Consider the following 21,711-nt stretch of genomic DNA (forward strand, 5'->3'; position numbering starts at 1 on the left):
CTGCAAGGATGCTGATTCCAGTGAACAGGAACACTTACTGATGAATAGATGTTTAAACAGTTGTCTGAACAGAACAAATCAGTACTTAGCAAATTAAATATTGACTCGGTGTGTGACGTGTGTTATAGGATGTTGCGTGAGAGGACATATGGTGGTTGAGTTTTTAGTTGCCTGAAATGTTTTTGACACTGTACTGTGCACCTGTTTAGGTACAATTCAGCAATAACTAAATTAATTACACATACTTTGTAGAATCTAAAAACAAGAGCAGGAACTCAATGTTTGATTTCCGTTGAATTTATTTCCCCCGGAAGCTGTCTTTTTCGACCAAGCACGAAACAGTTTTCATGCCCGGGGAATGTAAACAGCTCTGCACCACATTCCTGTGACGTCCTTGGGCGGCCATTTTTGTACTTCCACTTAGAAAAGAAAGTTCTTGCCCAGCGTACCCTGTAGTGAACAGTCTCAGGATATTAACACATTTTGTTCAACAAGATTATCTGCACGAATCAACATATTTTTATTTATGACTTTTGAAACTCACTGGCAGTTAATTAAAAAAATATTAAAAAACAAATATCACTGCGTCAGAATTCACAGGTGTAATTTATGTCATAGAAAAAAACAACGTGAAACAACATGAAAGGCATAGGTTAACCACAGACCTTATATTCTACATAAATGGAAAACCCTATGGTGAAAAGCAATGGAAATCTGTTGAGAGAAAACATTTAACTTCTTTTTGTATGACTACAAACTTTAGCACACTATTAATACTGCTGCTCTTTGTGGGGAATATAAGCACCGGAATGCAGCCCTACTGCACAGTGGTGTAGCTAGGTTTTTTTTAACTGGGGGAACGCTATTTTAATGACGCCAGTCACGCCACGCATGTGCACGCGCGCACACACACACACACACACACACACACACACACACACACACACACACACACACACACACACACACACACACACACACACACACACACACACGTGAATGCACACAGGCACTCTCCACCCAGCATTATGAAATATTCATTTTTTGTTTTAATGTTTGAATATTATTTTTTGTTAAGTGTGCATAAGTAGTTTTAGTTAGAACTTTACTTTTTTATTTGTTTTAGTATTGTAACTTTTTCAAGGAATGCCTTGATTTATAGAAGCAAAAGAATAAGATAGTAGAATGCAAATCAACAGAATCAGACAAAACCGAAAATGGTTTTATATGCAATTCTAGTCTTTGTTTTGTGTGTGTGTGTAGGTGTGTGCTGTGTGAACGTGCGTTCGTTAGTTAGTTCGTTAGTTCGTTCGTGCGTGCGTGCGTGTCCTGGCTGGGACCAACACGTTCTCACTGTTTGGAGAGACCGCGTTATGTTGCGCAATCTGATGGGGTGTGAAGTGCCGTTAACTGCTGTCTATTGTTTTCCTTAAGTAGCCTATACCAACAACAAATCTGCATAACAGGCTGATACAGTTAGATATCATACATTTAGCAGTGTGACAGTAGTATGGGAACGCGGGATACATAGTCTCGTGGGCACCCACGTGCATGTGTAGGCGTGTGCTCGTGCTATAAACACTGGTGTGGTACTGCGTTACGTTACGTCTACACCCCCGCTGCTGGGAAACACAGAGTTCTGTCCTCCATGACGCAAACTCCCAGAGCTAATCACTTAATCAATGAGAGTTCCATCTTGTATGTAATTATCACTGAATGTTTTGATTTGAAATAATTGTCAATGTGGGTAACTGGCTGACATCTCAATGCTGCAAGCAGCCAGTGATTCAACATGGAAATGTATGCTTTGCCAATTAACCCACAGCCAGTGACGTTCAGGCATTTTATATTTGATTGGCGCATCCTTCCAAAATTCAGATGGTCAAGCAAGTACGTGAACAGAAAGTTGGCAAGCTTTTATAATAGGCAAAACAGAGACAGGGCTCTGGACTCTGGAATGCACTCATTTGGTCTAATCTGAATTATTGTCCCAGTGGTGTCAGTAAATTGTTTAATTACTCCCCCTTTCCTACCCTTTTACCTCAATAAATCTGTATTACTGGTGTTTGTTTTTCCCATCTCGAATTTTAACTGCAAATATAGACAGTGTGCAGGAGTCTCTTAATTTGTTCTGTATGCCTTCAGGCTGGCCGTCTCCCACACATCTGTCTCTTTTTGTAGGTATGTGAAGAACATCGTTTTTATTAGGTTCACATCAAAATGTGATAGATTCATTTTCAACAGTGACTCAACTTCCTTTTCTCGATTCCTTCCACAGAGATTAGATCACAGATAAGTGGGAAGTCAAATAAATAACGCTGTCTGATGCCAAAAAGCATAACAATTACTAAAGTATGCTGCACATATCCTTGCTGTGAAAACCCTTGTTTTTTGTTTTCTTTACCCACAAATTTTGTATAATCATAATATTCTGCTGCTTCTACAAGTATCACTTTTGAGTCCAGATGCACTGTACAGTCGTTAACCCTGGCTAGGAGCTCGATTCATGCCATACTTACTTGTTCGGGAAGCACTCAGACAGTGTATTGTTGCATGCACTCTATGTGGGTGCACTGCATTGTTGGCAAGACGCTGCGCCATTCAGAGATATCAGAGGTAGAAAAGACAAGATTAAGTCACACCGCAGTGGGTAGCAGTCTACATGTTGAGATGTATAACAAGCCCTGTGACCTGCTGTCTACAAAAAGCTTTGTTCCTCTCTTCATTTCATTGCATTGATATAGTCTCAAATCATATTATAGGGTTAAATTGGACTAGCAAAGAGCAGGTGAGTGAAGAGAGTCGCCTCACCTCATTGTAGGGGAGTTCAATTCAACTTAAATTAAATTGTGCCAAATCACAACAAGTTTTTCCAAGACACTTTACATGTAGAGCAGAGAGCCCCCCCCCCCAGCACTTGGTGACTGTGGCAATGAAAAACTCCCTGTTTAAATTGTTCATATTTGTTTAGTATGTTTTGTATTCATGGATTTCAAATTCAATGGTCACTTGTGCTGATTTATTGCGGCTCCACGGGCGGACATACCGCAACATTAATTCACTGACAAATAGGCTAAACCAGGGGTCTTCAACGTTTTTCAGGGGGTCTGCAACCCGCAGCTCTGGAGCCACGTGTGTCTCTTCATCCCCTCCCTTGTGGCTCCCTGTAGCTTTACAAAAAATGATATGGAAATTATCATTATTATTATTATTATTATTATTTTTTAAATGTATCGTTGCTGTAGTAGGCCAAATATGACACATACATCCTTATGTGCTCCAATATTGTAAACATATGTAAGTGGGTTAGGTAAGTGGGTTAGGTAAGTTACAACATTTGTCAACAAAACATTTCGTCATAGCCTGCGACACATTTATTGGCACGGTACCAGCCAGGTGCTTGTGTACCTACGCTACGCTATGGATTCCAAATGCAAAAAAAAGAAACTGAGGAACTGAGGAAAACAGCCAATTCAATTGTCTGTGGACAGAGTAATTTGCTTTCACTGCCAATGCTGCTGGATTACCTCTATGGTTGATCGGGACGAGGAGTTACCAAACAACAAAAAAAGTAGAACAACCAGGTGCTCACAGGAGGTAAAAAGGTTACTATAGTAAAACGTGTAAATGGTGCTCACGGATCAAACGGGATCAAGACATGTGAAAAAACAACAGACGATCCGGGCTCTCAGGAGTAAAAATGCGGAACAGCCTTTATTTATTAAAAGGCAACTGCCAACATGATTCGACCTTGGAAGGTCTTCATTAGAGTGAAAACCAAACAAGTATAATGATATGATAATATTATAATATTGTAATGGAACTGAAACTTAAAGCACTGCAGAGTGGTGTGGTGTGCCATGCTCTCCAAGGTGCTGATCCTGCTGCAGGGAATATTTTGACAAAAACATTTTTAATGAATGCTTGTTTACATGCATTTGTATTTGGTAAATGTGATTGGCTAATATACACTTAATAGCCTGTGTTGCCTTCATTATAAGTTTCAAATATGTTTTGCGGCTCCAGACAGATTTTGTATTCATTTTTGGATATGTGAGGTTTGGACATCGACACCCATTGCACCCCCCCAACCCTGCGCTGTGATTGGCCACCAGTGTACCCCCCTAACCCTGCACCGTGATTGGCCAATCACAGTCTATTCAGGACTGTGATTGGCTAGTGAAACATGACACATGTGCATAGCCCTATAAATAGGACTATGCACTTAAAAAAAACACATTTATGGGTTTTTTAAAGTTAGGGGTGTACAATGGTTGGTCCACAATATTACTTTTCTTTAAGTGAACTTCCATCACTGTGATGACCACTGTGACCACACCGCCCACTTCACACTGGGTGTGATTTTTTTTGTCCAAAATGGCTATTTTGACATTTGAGGTTGCTGACCCCTGCCTTAGGTGATACATAGACGAAGCAGGGACCCCCTACTACATAATATTGTGTACATTTGTTTTGCATATTAAACTAGGCCTATCTATTCTGTCATAGAGCTGGATAGTATGTGTATTGTGGAAGGCCTTGCATAGAATTGTCAAGTTTGTTGATCTCAGAAACAATTTCTGCCAGATAAGTGAATGTTGTGACCCAGGCATGGTCACTGAACCACAGAGGTGGTAGGCAACCTCCCCACAAGGAAAATAAAAATAACAGTATCTAGTGCTGGCAGGTTTGGACAGTGTCTGTACCAATGAAGTTCAACGTCATCAGAGGGTAATTTAGAAAGAGCAAAGATGAGGAAGAAAGGAGACAAGTACTACAGGTGTGTTTTTATGGACATTATTCAAAGCATCCGTCTGTCTCTGATTTTCCTGGTTGCTTTGAAAAGTTCAAAGCCATGAGGGGCAATTTAGAAAGAGGAAAGATAGAAAGAACTTGCGAGGTGGCCTTGGAGATAATAATACAAATTGTGCTCATCCTATGCCACCCCTTTCAGCTTCCCTACCATCTAATAAAACAAAAAGTTGGATATTTTCAGACATACACCGCTGGCGTAGAGGTCCAGGCACCTAGGCTTCGAGTCCAAAAAAAAAAAAAAAAACGAAATCTTTAAAATATCAAATGATCATGCGCCCATTTAGCGCTGATGTGTTGGTCCTAAAACAAATTGTGTGGTCCGGCACAATCACAGGCATTGCTATCTTATGCCCAGAGCTAAATGCAATTAGGGGTGTTCCGGGGGTGGTTCAATTTTTATTCATTACTATATAGGACCCTTTGTTACAGTATGTGTCATATAAATCTGAGGAGCGTAGCGCCATGGCAACATAGCATCCTATGAACATAGCACCCTGGGAACATAGGTTCCCATGACTCTCAGATAATGTGATTTTCTTCACTCAGTGTCACTGAATTCACCATTAACTATTCACCTGAACAGTTTGTGATGTTGTATGGTATCATTGTAACCCTTGGCCATCAAAACATAGGTGTGCATCACCTATTCTGTGTTAGAATGTTTGGTTCAGGAGATACAGTATGGTGCAAAATACATAATTTGGTTGTGGCAGACAGTAAAATGACTGTCATGGTCGATATGTGTTTTTTTTGATGGCTCAATATCTGAAAATGTCCAGGGCCAAATTCCATGCTTTTATGAAAAATGGATATTGACTTCTAGCCTGGTAAACCCTCCCTCCAGAAATCTCATTTGTATTTTATTTCAGGAGTGAGTCTGGCCTGCAGACCTATATGGGCAATTTGGCTGTGGGCTGGAGCTGGGCGGGAGTAATGTAGCTTTGATGTCCAAGTGGCCCTTTGATGTCCAATTAAGCCACTTTAGGCTGCAGTGATTATCACCAGGAGTAATTGGTTTGTAGCTTGTATGAAAGGTGTATTGATTAATGACGTGTGAACCACTCTGGTTCCACCTGATTGGCCTACCCCTGCTGTCAATCACAAAACAATGAGCGAGGACGCTGATTGGCTCGGTTATTTGGTAATGCACTAGAAACGCCCATACAAGCCTTCATGCCAGACTCACTCCTGGAATCAAATGGAAATGAGATTTCCGGAGGGAGGGTTTACCAGGCTAATTGACTTCATGACTGACTTGGAATTGTAAATCCTTTTGTGTCAATAACCTCAGTTAAATCAGCAAATGCCTGTCTAAAGAAGGTACATTTGGATTGAGTGATGGGGTTGAAGTGAGGCTAATGGACGGAGTGCACATTTACTTAAAGCAATAATGATACAGCAGCCACTACTGAAGCTGTTCTGTGTAAACTGTGCTCAAATTTACGACAAGAGATTGTGTGTGTGTGTGTGTGTGTGTGTGTGTGTGTGTGTGTGTGTGTGTGTGCGTGTGCGCGTGCGCGTGTGTCCGCCAACCAAATGCAATGTAAGGTGAATCGGAGAATTGAGAGTTTCATGGTGAAATGTTCTTGTTAGCGGAAAATATGCTTATTCAAGTCCCCGGTGGCACTTTCTGTTTTAGCAAGGCAATCAATTTGAGCCCTAGCAAGTCATTGGCCCATGGATTCCCAATGTGTGATTCAGAAATAGAAATGTTGCTCAATGACAATCCCAACATGCCTTGCCAATAATATAGATCATTATTTTTGATAAGTGTGCTCATTGAATCAGAAAAGCAAAATTACGTTTTTCTTATGAAAGAATAGTGCCGCAATCTTCTCTGCGAATCAGCCAGAAAGTTTGTCTCTCTGTCTCTTGCTTGCTTGCTTTCTTCCTTCTCCCTCTCTATTATTCTCTCCAGACTGCTGCTCCTCCAGGGACCAGTGCTTGACATTAATCTAAGTCCTCTTCTGCCATGCTATTCTCCCTTTTATTCTCTCCCAGTGTCGGCCAGTGACTGTGACTCCGGGGAGAATGCTGAGTTGACCTATCACACGCTGAGTCCAGACTTCACCATCTCCCCACATGGGACAATTTTCCCCGCGGGCGCTCTGGACTATGAAAGGCCTAACCACCTCTATGAATTTGTGGTCATGGCTGTGGACAAAGGAGAGGTCCCACGCACGGGCACTGCCACAGTGCGGATACGCATGGCCAATGTCAACGACGAGGCACCAGAGTTCTCCCAGCATGTGTGAGTAGAATTTAGCTTCCATAATATTTTTTGTTAGGGGTCATACTTCACTAGTTTGAGATTTCTCAATATTGATTTAGTGCAAAATGAGAACAAGGTCAGGGGGGAAAGAGTTGAGGTTGCAGATACTACTGTATGCACAAGACTGAGCATACATTGATCGGATAAACGCTGTAAATACTATAGGATCATTTCTATTTACTGCTACCATGGGACATTAATGCGTTGGCCTGGTCAGCTGTTCGTGTGCTAGTGTATGTTCTTACGGTAGCAATATTTATAGATTGTCAATGTGTGATTTATTCTACTTATATTCAACTTTGTTGAATATAGTCTAAATGTATGTCGGCAACTTCTCAAACCAAAGGGCTAGTTTGACTTTACTGCAGCTGTCAATCTTAACAGCTGATGATGCCCCCCATGGACGCTTACTCCTACTCTCTGTCAGCATAATCTGTCTATAGTACATCTATGGAAGACTTCTTTAACTATTGGTGTCCCTGATCTTTAGCACATATCCTTCTTTAGAATAGCATCTCTGGGTATAAAGAGAGGTGTCGAAGACTACACCTCAGGAGGCTTGAGCCCAGGGGGCTATTTGCCCTGTCAGGGGCATGGAGAAACGGCTGGTCTAGCCAGCCAGTCTGTTGAGTATGATCATGATCTTTCAATTAACCTTGTCAATCCTTCATCTTTGTGGAAGATGAACTTTGATGTTGCACAAAACCTAAAAGACTGCAGGAAAATGTGTCCTCTGCATTTGACCCATTCTAATTTAGGAGTAGTGGAACCAGCTCCACCTCTAGGACCACTGGCAGGATTGTATGTTCCTATGCAGTAGATGCACGTCTTTTGGTCACTAAAATAACTGATCATTTGATAACAAATCGGCTTAATAAAAGAAAAAGAGAGAGAAAAGAAGAAAAATTACAAAAATCATCTGAATAGTGAAAACCTACGTTTCATTTGAATACAATTCACAACCATTGACAGATTTGGTAATGAATGGATTTATTTGATTAGATTTGTTATTGTTTTATGTAAGTGAGCAACCAACAGAATGATTTGCCATACAGTAGCATTCCTCAATATAATTGGCTGATATAGTCACAAATCCTGGTTGAGTGGTAGACAAGCTTTGTTTAAAAATGGGGGAGAGAGAGAGAGAGAGATAGAGAGAGAGAGAGAGAGAGAGAGAGAGAGAGAGAGAGAGAGAGAGAGAGAGAGAGAGAGAGAGAGAGAGAGAGAGAGAGAGAGAGAGAGAGAGAGAGAGAGAGAGAGAGAGAGAGAATAGTTGCAGTGGGACTATAGCCAGCCACTCTCTCAGTTCAATGCACTTAAGTCTGTCACACACACACACACACACACACGCACGCAGACACACGCACGCAAAGACTCTCACCTTCACACAGTCACACCTGCGTCATCTTAACACCCTGACCCTCCTGTGGGTCTTAAAACCATATTCAAGTGTGTGTGTGTGTGTGTGAGAGCGAGAGAGAGAGAGAGAGAGACTGGGGAGGGAGAGAGAGTGAGAAAGTAAGTGAAAAGGCGAGTTTGCATGTTTTTGCCGTTTCCCCTGCAGTGCCACTGTGGCCCGGCCCCTGCATTTTTTAATTGGTTGATTTTCTGGCAGAGAGCAAAGCAGATTGGTGAGGCAGGGTCAATCAGCCATGGAGCTCCCTGTGGATGTATGTGTGTGTGTGTGTTGAGTGATTAGGGACCTCTCAATAAAGCATGTTGTCGGTACAGGGTACGTACAGTACATGCTGTAAGAAATGTTCTTACATTGTGTGGCTGATATTCAGAGAGTTTGCTGCGTGTGTGTGTGTGTGTGTGTGTGCGCACACGCGCGTGTGTGTGTGTGTGTGTGTGTGTGTGTGTGTGTGTATGTTGGGCTTTATTGATTTCACTGTCAACATCAGTGGAATAATCAGTCAGTTTTTCTCCTGCCTCAACCCAGTGGAGCTCTACTGGGGCTGCCACAGAAAACAATACTAGATAGACTGCAATAAATCACACACGTGTGCTTGTGCGTGCACACACACAAACACAGTCATGAGCTCATACATCTGCCATGTCTCCAATGGAATGGGGCAGTAAAATACAACTTTTAAGACAAAGCTTATTTCTTTCCCTATGCATATATATATATTGTGTGTGTGTGTGTGTGTGTGTGTGTGTGTGTGTGTGTGTGTGTGTGTGTGTGTGTGTGTGTGTGTGTGTGTGTGTGTGTGTGTGTGTGTGTGTGTGTGTGTGTGTGTGTGTGTTTACTGAATGCATGCAAGCAGAGACAGTTAGACAGTGAGTAGCCTCGATCTCCAGGCTTTTATTTTTTAGTTTTGCTCAAAAATAAGAGCCTGGACCAGCCTGTTGACGTTCCTGGAATTCATTTCCCCAAATCAACCAGAGTGCAGTGGACGTCGCTCCAAATGTTGTGACGTCAGGGCTCTCAATGCTGCACATTGGGGAGGAGGAGGGGCACGTGGCGGGCGGGGCGGGGGCTGACGGACAGATCGGTGAACCAATAGGATCCGGCGGAATTTTTCTCCGGAGATAGTGAGCTACATCATGAAGCAGCTGGACCTAATTGTATTTGTAACTAGAAGTTAGTTGAGTTTCCATATACCCATGTGATTTCTGTTATTTTAGTCGTGTTGTACATTGGAAATTGTGTGAATGTATTTATACACACACACACACACACACACACACACACACACACACACACACACACACACACACACACACACACACACACACACACACACACACACACACACACACACGCAGTATGGACAACAAGAAGGAAAACAGAGGAATGAGGACGAAATTATTATTGGTGTTCTTTCCATGGCATTGTGATGAACCATGTGAACAATCCTTTTCCTGTTTTCTTGTGCAGAATTCTCTCTCTCTAATATCACTGGTGTTCTTCATACTGTACATGGCCATGACTGGAAAGTCTTACCAAGGCCCTTACCTCTCAGATCTCACATCAGCCATTACACAAGAGCGTAATGGCAGTGCTCCATCTTCTCTAGGTGACCGACAAAATGGCCGCCCATCCATCCATCTGGGAGCTGTCACTCTCCCATCAGGACCCTATCACCTGCCATCACCTGCCTGTTGCCACGGAAACCACCCTTGGAGGCTGAATGCCTGGTGCACCCTTTGAGCGTGGCTTTGTGAAACCGAGGGCCCCCTATGCTGTATTCACAAGAAAGGAAACAATGTGTCACTTGCTAGTTGTGTGTGTGTGTGTGTGTGTGTGTGTGTGTGTGTGTGTGTGTGTGTGTGTGTGTGTGTGTGTGTGTGTGTGTGTGTGTGTGTGTGTGTGTGTGTGTGTGTGTGTGTGTGTGTGTGTGTGTGAGAGAGCATAGTTGAGAGAATCTTGAAGCAGTGCACACTCTGGCTGTTTCACTCGGGACAACCATGATTATGTGTGGGTGTGTACCGTATATGAGGTTACGGTGGATTAACACACATCATTCCTGCGTGTGTGTGTGCATGGCATGGATTGATGTGTTTCTGTGTATTGTGGAGCATAAGGGTGATGAAGGGTGTGGAGTTGACTGTCAGTCAATCTGAACCGCGCTCAATCATCTCACATGGCACAGGAGTGATTTTTCCCATGATATTTCTGCCTTTCTCTCTCTCTTTAAACCCCCAGTAGCTCTATCTTTTGTGTTTGTCTCTGTCACCACACGCACGCACGCACGCACGCACGCACGCACACACACACACACACACACACACACACACACACACACACACACACACACACACACACACACACACACACACACACACACACACACACACACACCTGCCTTTCATTTCCCATGTATCCATCTATATGTTCTTGTCACTGCCATGCCATTGCCGGTGCATCATATATCAATGTCAGCCTGCCTCTTGCTATCCTTCTCCCTGTCTGTGTACTGTAATCCTGGGAATCGTTTCCTTAGGGGTGTGTTTCCCAACACTGGTGTCGTCTTGCTATAGTCAGAAGTTCTTTTGAAAAAACAGTCACTAGCAGTGTTAATGTTTCTGAAAAACCTGTAGTTAGAACAAGCAGAAAAGAAGGCTCTTCGCAACCTGTCGATCAGCGTGTTCAGGTTCCCCAGCATTGGCTGGGTTATTGCACGGTTTCTCCCTCTCCCTCCATCTCCATCTCCCCCCATTTTTTTAAAACGTATCTGCACACGCGGCGCGCCACAGATAGACACTGCCAATTTGCGCTGACGTTGGTCATGGCCAGTCCTTGGTATATGGGCATATCATATGCCAATTTGCACTGATATCTGGCATGTCCAGTCCCATATGTGGGCACTGTGATGACAGTAGGTTTAATTACAGTTAATCACAAAGATGTTGGTGAAGAACGCTGCCGAATTGGGGGATTTGTGTGTGTGAGACGGTTTCCGTGCGCTCATGCCATTTGCGAAATCTGAATACACAGTCCCGTTCTGTAAACTGGTTACCACTCAAATTGAATATTAAATTGAATATTGAAAGACATTTATTTTCCCGTAGAAAAAAAAAAAAAATCTAATTAGATTTTTAGGTCTTTTTCAAGTGAGAATATTTATCTCATTGCATTGCAGTTAATTTGGACTTCAAATTAGAGTTGATGACAACACGTTCTCATTTAAATATTGTATGGCCTGCAGACTTTTTGGCCACAGCAAGTGGCCAGTTATAATTGCAAGTGGCAAGTTTTAATTGATAGAAAACAACTAAAAAGTTAAACAAAATTAAACAAACACCAGAAAAGTAATTATTATATGGTCGTACAGTATACTGTATAATTATCTAAGGCAGGTTTCAGTCAATAGGCACATCAACCCGGCTACATTTATTTTTTATGAAGCCAAAATATTATTATTATTATCATCATCATAGGCAACTCCATGTTACTTGACTCCAAGGCTATTACCCTCTACCATTTATTCTGCTCTCTCCCCAGACACTTTTTCACACGCTGCCTTCAGGGATCCAGAGTAGTGAGTGATTGGGGGGTTAGGTTGTGTGATGATTTTTGTCTCTGATTCAGACAGATTTCTGGAATGTGTCACATTCGTAGTAAATGGCTCACATTCTTGTTCTCGTTATAGGCTTGTCATATTCTGATTCATGTTCATATTTAGCATTGCAGTATGACGGCTCGCTGTCATCCTGTGCAAGAAACAGAGGTTGGGCATTTCTCTCAGCATCATTATCCTATTTCCAGTCTTTCACAGCTGGCATCAACTGCTCAGACAAACTGTATTAGTCTGCCAGATACATTTGCAGATAAATACAGCAACCTGTTATAACTGACTTTTCAATCGTTTTTTGGGGGGTTTGTGAGGCAACCGTGCTGGATTGCTCTGAAAACAGCTTCAGGTAAACACATGCAAGCAAGATGGATGGATTTTCAGCTACATCATTTTTTTCAAAACAGGAAATTGCTGCACTGTGCAATACTTTGCAAAACATCAACTACTGGCAATGAAGAGTACTCATAATCAATGTGATTGCTATCCCTTCCCTTTTCAATCTATAGTGCCTCTACCTGAATGTAGTTGATTCCTATTTCCTGAGCTCAAGAGGGATGCAGCCTGTCGGAGCAGCTATGCTGTTTTTCTACTTTCTCCTTTTCATTACGTTTAGTGAATTCTAACTTTTCCACTATGTTTGGTGATAGTACACTGCTTTATTTATGTGCACATAAGGTTCCATAGTCTTTTTTTTTTTTTTTCGGTTTGGGGCTGGGTTTGAGTCCAGCCAGAACAATTGACATGGCCGGGAGATGTATTTGTGTGAAGTACTCCTGGCCAGTGGGACTGAGTTATAGCGCCACCAAAAGACAAAGATAAGGAGACACAGGCGGCACAAGAGTGTCAACGTGAGGGAGAAAGGAGGGAGTATAAGAGGAGATTCAAACCTGCCTGCTTGCCCTCTGTAGTCATGGGGAACTTGAGATTGCTGATCAATAAGATGGGCAAATTATCAACACTGGTGTAAGACCAACATGAATACCAGAAGTCCAATTTGTTGCTTTACGGAGAGATGGCTAAATGGTAATATTCCGGACTGGGTAGTTGAATCAGATGGCTTCACGGTTGTGCCACCAAACTGGCATATACAAAGTATTAAGACGAAAGGAGAAGGGGCTTGCTTTCTTTGTTAACTCCAAATGGTGTAACCACAGACATGTAACTGTAAAGGAACTATCGCTATCCCGGATGTTGTCTGTGGTTTTCAGGCCATATTATTTGCCACAAGAATTCTCGCACGCCATTGCTTGATGTATGCCAATGTTAATAGTCAGGTTAAGATTTTAGGAAAATGTGGACACGGCTGACAAAAGCGCCAAATTTTTTCTATATGCTCTCCATCACCATAAGTTTCATTTTGGACGGGGAGCCACGTCATCAAGATGGCAGAAGGCGGCCATCTTGGATTTCAAAGATGGCCACCATGGGAATATCAACAAGTGACTATTTCTGCCATGATTTGGACATTTGGTTCATTCTGGCAATATATCTGATACGAGCGGTGCGCCATAATCACCCGTGAGACGTTTTAAACCACATCGTGTTGTACCGCAAACTTAACTTAAACTGTCATTTACTTGACTAATTAGTAAATGATAAACACACAAAATGAGAAACACATGGCGTGGCTTCGATGTGGATCTCTGCCGTCATGGTGATGATGTCATATTGATGACATCACTCTTGCTCAATTATGGAGGGGGCGGCATCCTGCACACATCGGTGTTGCTAGGTATGCATGGCAACCGATTATGTTGTGAGTGAGGTCAGACCAAAGCTCTGCTCAGATATATGAGGTGAGAAGTTACTTTAGACTTCCACTTCTAGACCAGAAGATGGTGTCTCCACACGTGTTGTGAGAGAAAGGTATACAGAACTTTGGTAGACAAAGAATACAGGGAGATAGAGAGGGCACATTTTCCAGCCTCAACAGAACCTACAACTCTGTTCCCATCACAGTCCATGTACAGCAGCAGCGCTGACCATGAACCGCCAGTCCTGGGAGGAGTGTGGTCCCAATCCTCCCAGACTAAGCTCTCCTGTTCTGAGTGTACCTTCACGTCTCATCCGAGCCACGACGACCTCAACCGCCAAACGCTGAGGCATGGACATATCTGCTCAGAGGCCCGTCCGCAAATAGTCATCTCTGTAACCAGCCGGAAACAAGGAGACACAGACCCACCAAAATCTCAAAGTCATCAACGGTTTACCGAGGTTTTAACTCAACCAGGAGATGTAAAGAAAAATCAGACGATTTATAAAGGAAAGAAAACTCACATCTGTAAACAGTGTCACAGAAGTTTCAGTAAGTCAGGTAATCTGAACAGACACCAGCATGTCCACACTGGAGAGAAACCTTTCCACTGTAAACAGTGTGACAAGAGTTTCAGTGTCTTAGATAGTCTTAAGACACACCAGCGTATTCACACTGGAGAAAAACCTTTCTACTGTAAACAGTGTGACAAGAGTTTCAGTGTTTTAGATAGTCTTAAGACACACCAGCGTATTCACACTGGAGAAAAACCTTTCCACTGTAAACTATGTGACAAGAGTTTCAGTGTCTTATATAGTCTTAAGAAACACCAGCGTATTCACACTGGAGAGAAACCTTTCTACTGTAAACAGTGTAACAAGAGTTTCAATCAGATAAGTCACCTGAAGACACACCAGCGTGTCCACACGGGAGAAAAGCCTTTCCACTGTAAACAGTGTGACAAGAGTTTCAGTGAGTTAGGTAGTCTGAGAAAACACCACCGTATTCACACTGGAGAAAAACCTTTCCACTGTAAACAGTGTGACAAGAGTTTCAGTGAGTTAGGTAGTCTGAGGAAACACCAGCGTATTCACACTGGAGAAAAGCCTTTCCACTGTAAACAGTGTGACAAGAGTTTCAGTGAGTTAGGTAGTCTGAGGAAACACCAGCGTATTCACACTGGAGAGAGAGAAACCTTTCCACTGTAAACAGTGTGGCAAAAGTTTCAGTAGGTCAGATAGTCTTAAGACACACCAGCGTATTCACACTGGAGAGAAACCTTTCCATTGTAAACTATGTGACAAGAGTTTCAATGACTTAAAACGTCCGTTGATATAAGCCCCGAGTGCCACTTTTTTGTTTTGTTTGGAAAAACATGTTCAGAACCCAAGATATGATGATTTGAAGATTTGCTGCTCCATTCACTCTTTGTTTAACTTCTTACTGAAAAAGGCTGTATCTCGGCTCCTAAGCACTTTTTTTTTACAATGAATTTTGGCTGTGGCATCAGAGCCAAAATTCCATAAATAAGCTGGTCACTGAATGAGTTAAGAAACACCGGCATTTGTGAATGTATGATGATGATCCATAATGATCTCACAGAGCATTCCCATCCACGCTGGAGGCTAATATAACCAAATCAGGCTGCATGCTTACAGAGAGAGAGGAGCAACGATCCGGTGGGAGGTTACCATAATGCTTCATTTATGCACGTACCGCATGCTGCAGAAATACAAGGTTATCCAGGTTTAAAGGTGTCCTACCACTAACAAAGATGAAAATGATGTAAATATGCATTGCTAGAATGAACATATTTATTTGATCTTGGTACAAACAAAAATCAAGTGGTATTCTCAATAGCTTAAATGCATTCTTTGACACCAAGATTAACCTTCTAAATGGCTTGGAAGCCGAGATATTGGCACTTATAGCTATTACATGGTGGCCATCTTTGAAATCCAATGATTGATGATGTGGCTCCTACCAAATATTTAAAGTTAGGGTGATGGGGAGCATGTGGAAAGAATCTGGTGGTTTTGTTCGCTGTGTCCACATCTGGACCTACAGTAAGCGACCTGAATTATCTAATTCCTTGACCCCAAAAATAAATATTTTGACACCAAGATTGAACTTTTAAGTGGCTTGGAAGCCGAGATATTGGCACTCATAGATATTACATGGTGGCCATCTTTGAAATCCAAGATGGCCGCCTTCTGCCATCTTGATGACGTGGCTCCCCGTCCAAAATGAGACTTATGGTGATGGAGAGCATGTAGGAAAAAAATGGCGCTTTTGTCAGCCCTGTCCACATTTTTTTGCTAACAGCCCTGACTATAAGGAGGCATACATCTCCATACAAGCCTGTTGTCTGGAGGCAGCTTGCCATCACCAAGGTTGTTCAACTGCGGAGGTAGAGGAGCTTTGTGTGTTTCAGGGCAACAGGTCTACATCACTGGACTCCCCCATTATATTAATTACAGAATGCATTGGTTTCTGTGAGAGCACTGAACTCACCAGAAGGGTACACTGCTTTTCCATTGGCTATTTATCACCTCATATTAATGGCATCAGTTTGGAATGCCATACTTAGGCAAGAGCAAAGGACACACGCACACACGCACGCACGCACACACAGTACTTGGAGGCCAGTCCGGAGCCGTGTTGAACTCCATGCTGTATTTGTTCGGTCATCTATGACGTCATAATAAAGAGACAACACACAGACACACACAGATTCCTGGATTTTAAATACACTTTTTTGTATTGGTTGTACTGCTATGTACTGCTATCAGAGCAACCCACTTTCTTTAAGTGATATTACGGGATAAGCCTTATTATAGACCACTGGAATAATAAATGATCATATCATTACTGCGTTTCAATTTGAAGTCCCACTGACCTCCATAACCAAGTTGTTTGCCTTCCATGCTGTTCCCATCTCGACTTTACCAGCCGTGAACTCGTTCTAAAGTGTAGTTATTTCCAACACAGCAGCCAAAATGAAATGGCCCATGACGGCACAGAGGGGCTCTTGTAAGCATAACATTTTTAAACCCTTAATGCCATTTTAGATGGGAAGTATTAGCTCAGTGAACCCCCACCCGGAGTCCAGGGGTCCGCGAAGCATTTGCTGAGGGTTCGCTACGGACTGCATCGAAAAAATGGGATGTGCCCATCCCAAGCTGATCTCCCGCTGCATGCCTACCGCTTTGGGTAGCTTATACAGCGCATAACCCAAAGTCTGCAAATACTTTGAGTGCGCACATCCCCGGGTATGGACTAATATTACATTATAAGGAAACCTCTGTCCGTCAGTCGCTCTGTTCCGCATGGTTCTCCTCAGTGCGTTGAGCAATTGATCTGAACTTGCACACGGGCATTGACCCTTAGCATATGCAGACCGTGGAGAAGCCTGTTTTTCACTTTCCCAAAATTTAAGCTGTTCATTAGCGGAGATTCTGAGTTTGGGCTATGGGATCTGTCGTCATGGTTACAGCCCCGCAGGCTATGGCATTTCTCTGGCCGCTGCCTTAACTTGTCTTTTACACACACACACACACACACACACACACACACACACACACACACACACACACACACACACACACACACACACACACACAGCCAGAGAACAGCACGAGGACCGATGCCTGCAAACTTATAAAGGACTGTTTTATGAACGAGAAGGCGCTTTGGATATCATCTCCATAGCACTAACATGCAGATTGACACGTGCAACACAGACAACAAAGGCACTCTGAGCTGCCAATGCCTGTAGCTCTTGGTGCTAATAGTGTTAGCGTGTAGATTCTTTACTCATTGAAACAACAGAGCAGAGCTGTGAGCGCTGCAGCCCCGACATTCCAGGACTTTATGTGTGGTGCAGTTGTTTTCTGCACCGTGTGTGTGTGTGTGTGTGTGTGTGTGTGTGTGTGTGTGTGTGTGTGTGTGTGTGTGTGTGTGTGTGTGTGTGTGTGTGTGTGTGGGTGGGTGGGTGGGTGGGTGGGTGGGTGGGTGGGTGGGTGGGTGTGTGTGTGTGTGTGTGTGTGAGCGAGTGAGCGTGTGCGCGCGTGCGTTTAACTGTCAGAGCTAGGCAGAGATCAAGTCATAGGAACACACAGCTGTTATATTTAGGCAAATGAGGTTTGAAACGGTAAATATTCAGAATAGCCCAATTAGAAATGTATATGACAACAGAAAAAAACCCTGATCAATGTGCAGTGCGCACATTACAAGTGATAGAATATGCAACATGGCCAATTGAATGACATACACCCTCATACACCATGTTATATTTACATTGCAATTATTTTATAAATTAGGAAATCGACTTATATTATCCAAATAGGCTATGAAGGTGAACAAGAAACGCAGCTGAAGATGTGATGTGAATCAGTGTAGATGTCCTCCTCTGGAGATGCCTCAGTCTCAGTGAATAGATGATGTAAGAGGGACAGACAGTCAGGACACTACATTTTAAATCCTGACCCATAAAGCCCCAGTGGTGGCCTACCATCCGTTTTAAGGCTACTTTCACCATTTAAAGATGTTATAATGTTTTTATGTAACAAAAACATATTGGTGCTCCTTACATTTTGGTGGGTGCTCCTAAATGTCAAGTTCATTTCGATCCCTGATATACTGTGTACACAGCACATAAAACAAAGTCTGCAACTACTTTAAGTGGTCACATCCCCGGGTATGGACTAGTTTGTTTATATTTTCAGATGATTGTAGTTGCACCACCATCAGGAAGTTTGGCATAGGGCACTAATAATCAAACACACAAAATAATTCCGCCATGTTTAAGAATGGCCTGGCTGCCACCTCCCCCTTGCATAAAGTGACTGAAAAGTTTGGTTTCTCCAGAAGCCCTTGAACATACAGATGGAAGACAGGCAACTAAACAATGACTATTGTGTTTATGGTAAGCTTATATTTCATATCACACACAATATGTCCTTTCACCATGTATTCATTATATTCACTGTTGATAGACTTTACATGTACTAACCAGATAGCCTACTCACTATTGAAAGCCGGAGTAACACTGTACATATTAATATTAACTTTTAATAGTTTGCACATTTATTCATGCTTACAGTATATTCAGTGGTGATAGATTGGACATTTATAGCCTACTTATATTTATTCATATATTAACTCAGTCAGTGTAAGTGAATTAATGTTACTCAGCAAGTGAAGATATCTAATGTCAGACTCCAAAGTCTATTCATTTTATTCTTAAATTGTTCTTATCTCACTACTCTCTGTACCTCTCCTGTGTTACACAGTTACTGCTGTTGCTGCTACGCCTATGACTGAAATTCCTCATGAGGATCAATAAAGATTTATGTTATGTTATGTTATGTTATGTTATGTTATGTTATCTTGAAAAATAATAAAGTCTGCACACTGGTAGTTGCAAAAAGCTCCAGAATTGCTCGTCAACGTTTTGGCCTGTTCAGGCCTTCATCAGGACATATATGATATGTTATGTTATCTTATCTTGGCAACCACAACAAATGCATCCCAGAGGCTTCAACTCAGACAGCCCTCTGTATCTACTGATCTTAACTTCCTTAAATCTGTGTGGAGACCAGCTGATCAATGGTCCCTTGATGTGTATTTATGTATTCATTTATTTATTTATTTAGAATGACCAGATCTGTATTTCTCTGTTGACAGTTCATGAACTCAGCATGACATAGAAGTGGGATGGAGAGCCATACTTGTATTGTAGATACAGTAAGAGTGTATGTGCTTGTATGGCGGTTGTCATGGCATCAGTTTGTACACACACACACACACACACACACACACACACACACACACACACACACACACACACACACACACACACACACACACACACACACACACACACACGCGCACACACCTGACATTTACCTATGCCACCCATGCATAATTTCACACAGGATGTATTCTGGGCAGTGACATTTGCAGAAGAGAGAAAATACTCAGCCTAATTGATGTTTACTCTGAGAAATATTAATGAATATTCATAAAAAAAACACCCATTCAGGCAAAATGTTCTGATAAAAAGTCTCCCAGTTCCAGATATTAACAAGGAAATATAATGCATATAATTCAAGTCTGCACAATGCAATCTCTTGGAAATTCATTGAAAACGGTACAAAAAGCTGCACCCTTATTTCCCTCTAGTAAAGTTGGTGTGCAGATCTAATGCTTGACTGGAGAGACTGGAATTTCTGTAGTTCACGACATTATATTTACTATACAGTATATACTACTTTTGCCATCTTCTGCTGCATGTATATATTCTGTATATAATATCCCAGTTGATAATTAATTCTCCCATTTATAATCTGTATATTCCATATTCTGTATACTTCCTCTTGCTGCAACATACTGTATACGGTATAGTTATATATCCTAGCCAGGGAAGATGCAATTCCAAATTCTAAAGTCACAAGACTCCTCAATGTGGTGGCTCCTGCGATAGTGATATTTCATGACACCACAGGAATGGTGGTAAGAATCCAACAAACAACACTAACAACATCCTAGTTGTTGTTGGCTGCAAGCTATCCAATCACAATATACAGTATGAGGTCATAATATATCCACTCCAAAGGCAATGCCAATAAGGCTATTGAGAAAGTTGCTGCTGTTGAGCCTACAGTTCCGGTCCCCTAATGGCTCATTCCTCGGACAGATTTTAATCGCTGTAATTTGAAGTCATTATTGCACAGATTATATCCGAATTTTACCTGCTTAAAACAAAACAATATCGAGCTCTGGGGTTGTGTTCTCAGTGCATAAAACACACTGAACTCACGCTGCAACGTGTAATGGTCTGAGAGGGACTTGGTTAAATTCATAACACACCGCACTTATGAATTTAACAAGTCCCCCTCAGACCATTACAGGTTGCAGCGTGAGTTCGTCCTTAAAAATGGGTTCTTGTGTAAGTATTTATTATAGTTAAGAAATTGGGCTGTATTTTAGGGAAACAGGCACACCAGCACGAAGCGCTGGATGTGTGGTAAGCAGATCTGATTCTCTCCTCCCAAATCAGCACATGGCACATGTTTAGTAACCAAAATGCAAACATAAGCTGGCGAGGAAAAGCTTGCTGGAGCCCCCCAGTAAACTGCAGATTCACCAATGAACCAATGATTCACCAATGAATCGACATGTTTGAATCGACATGTGTGCCTCATGCCAGTGTGCCTGCCCCAAAATAGGCCCTCCTGTTTTTCCATATTTGTCAGCCTGATAAACTCCCAAAACTAGAGACCAGAGTAAAGCTTCTGATGTCATTGGGTGTCAAGTGTGGAGCTATTCTATGGACAACAAATAGGAAATATTTTGGAACTGTTGATTGACCATAAACTGGAGTATATACGCATACACACTCAACTGTTTGCTCAGTGTTTAGGCTATAATACCCTAATTCTGTGATCATGTTGCCTACTCATGTTGTTCCCAAATGAAGGGCATAATTTTTCCTATTAAAGCTGTAGTCTCTAAATATTGTATGATATGCTGATCTCCAGAAAGTGTTGCTTTTAATCAGTGATGCCAGAGCGAAGCCAATAGAGAGTTCAAGATCTAAATTAAAAACGGCAACCTTGCCAAACAAGATGAAAATTGAAGGGGAATTCCGTAGCAACAATTTTACTCTGATTATAATGAGAAGAGTGTGTTGGTCTGAAGAGATCTGGCTGCCTAGTATCATATAATATGTAACCATTTAAATCCGATCTACTTCATTGTCCGGAGTCTCCCAGGGGTCTATACCACCTCATTTTCCCCTCTACACCAACTATCTTCGCTGAATAGCCATTGCAATGTGACGC

At 42.2% G+C, this 21,711-nt stretch overlaps 1 protein-coding gene across 1 annotated transcript in view; it reads left to right on the plus strand.

Moving 5' to 3' along the window:
* The window catches only part of LOC308088536 (neural-cadherin), a gene marked incomplete at both ends in the record, with an annotated part of 375,895 nt that overhangs the window by 128,159 nt on the left and 226,025 nt on the right, over positions 1-21,711 (plus strand). The window contains one exon of the mRNA XM_080433011.1: positions 6,817-7,066. Within this exon, the coding sequence (XP_080289137.1) occupies positions 6,817-7,066 (250 nt within the window). The remainder of the gene's footprint in view (positions 1-6,816; positions 7,067-21,711) is intronic.

This window comes from Gymnoscopelus braueri, assembly GCF_963280865.1.
Source record: "Gymnoscopelus braueri genome assembly, chromosome: 1".
In the NCBI taxonomy this organism is placed as follows: Eukaryota; Metazoa; Chordata; class Actinopteri; order Myctophiformes; family Myctophidae; genus Gymnoscopelus; species Gymnoscopelus braueri.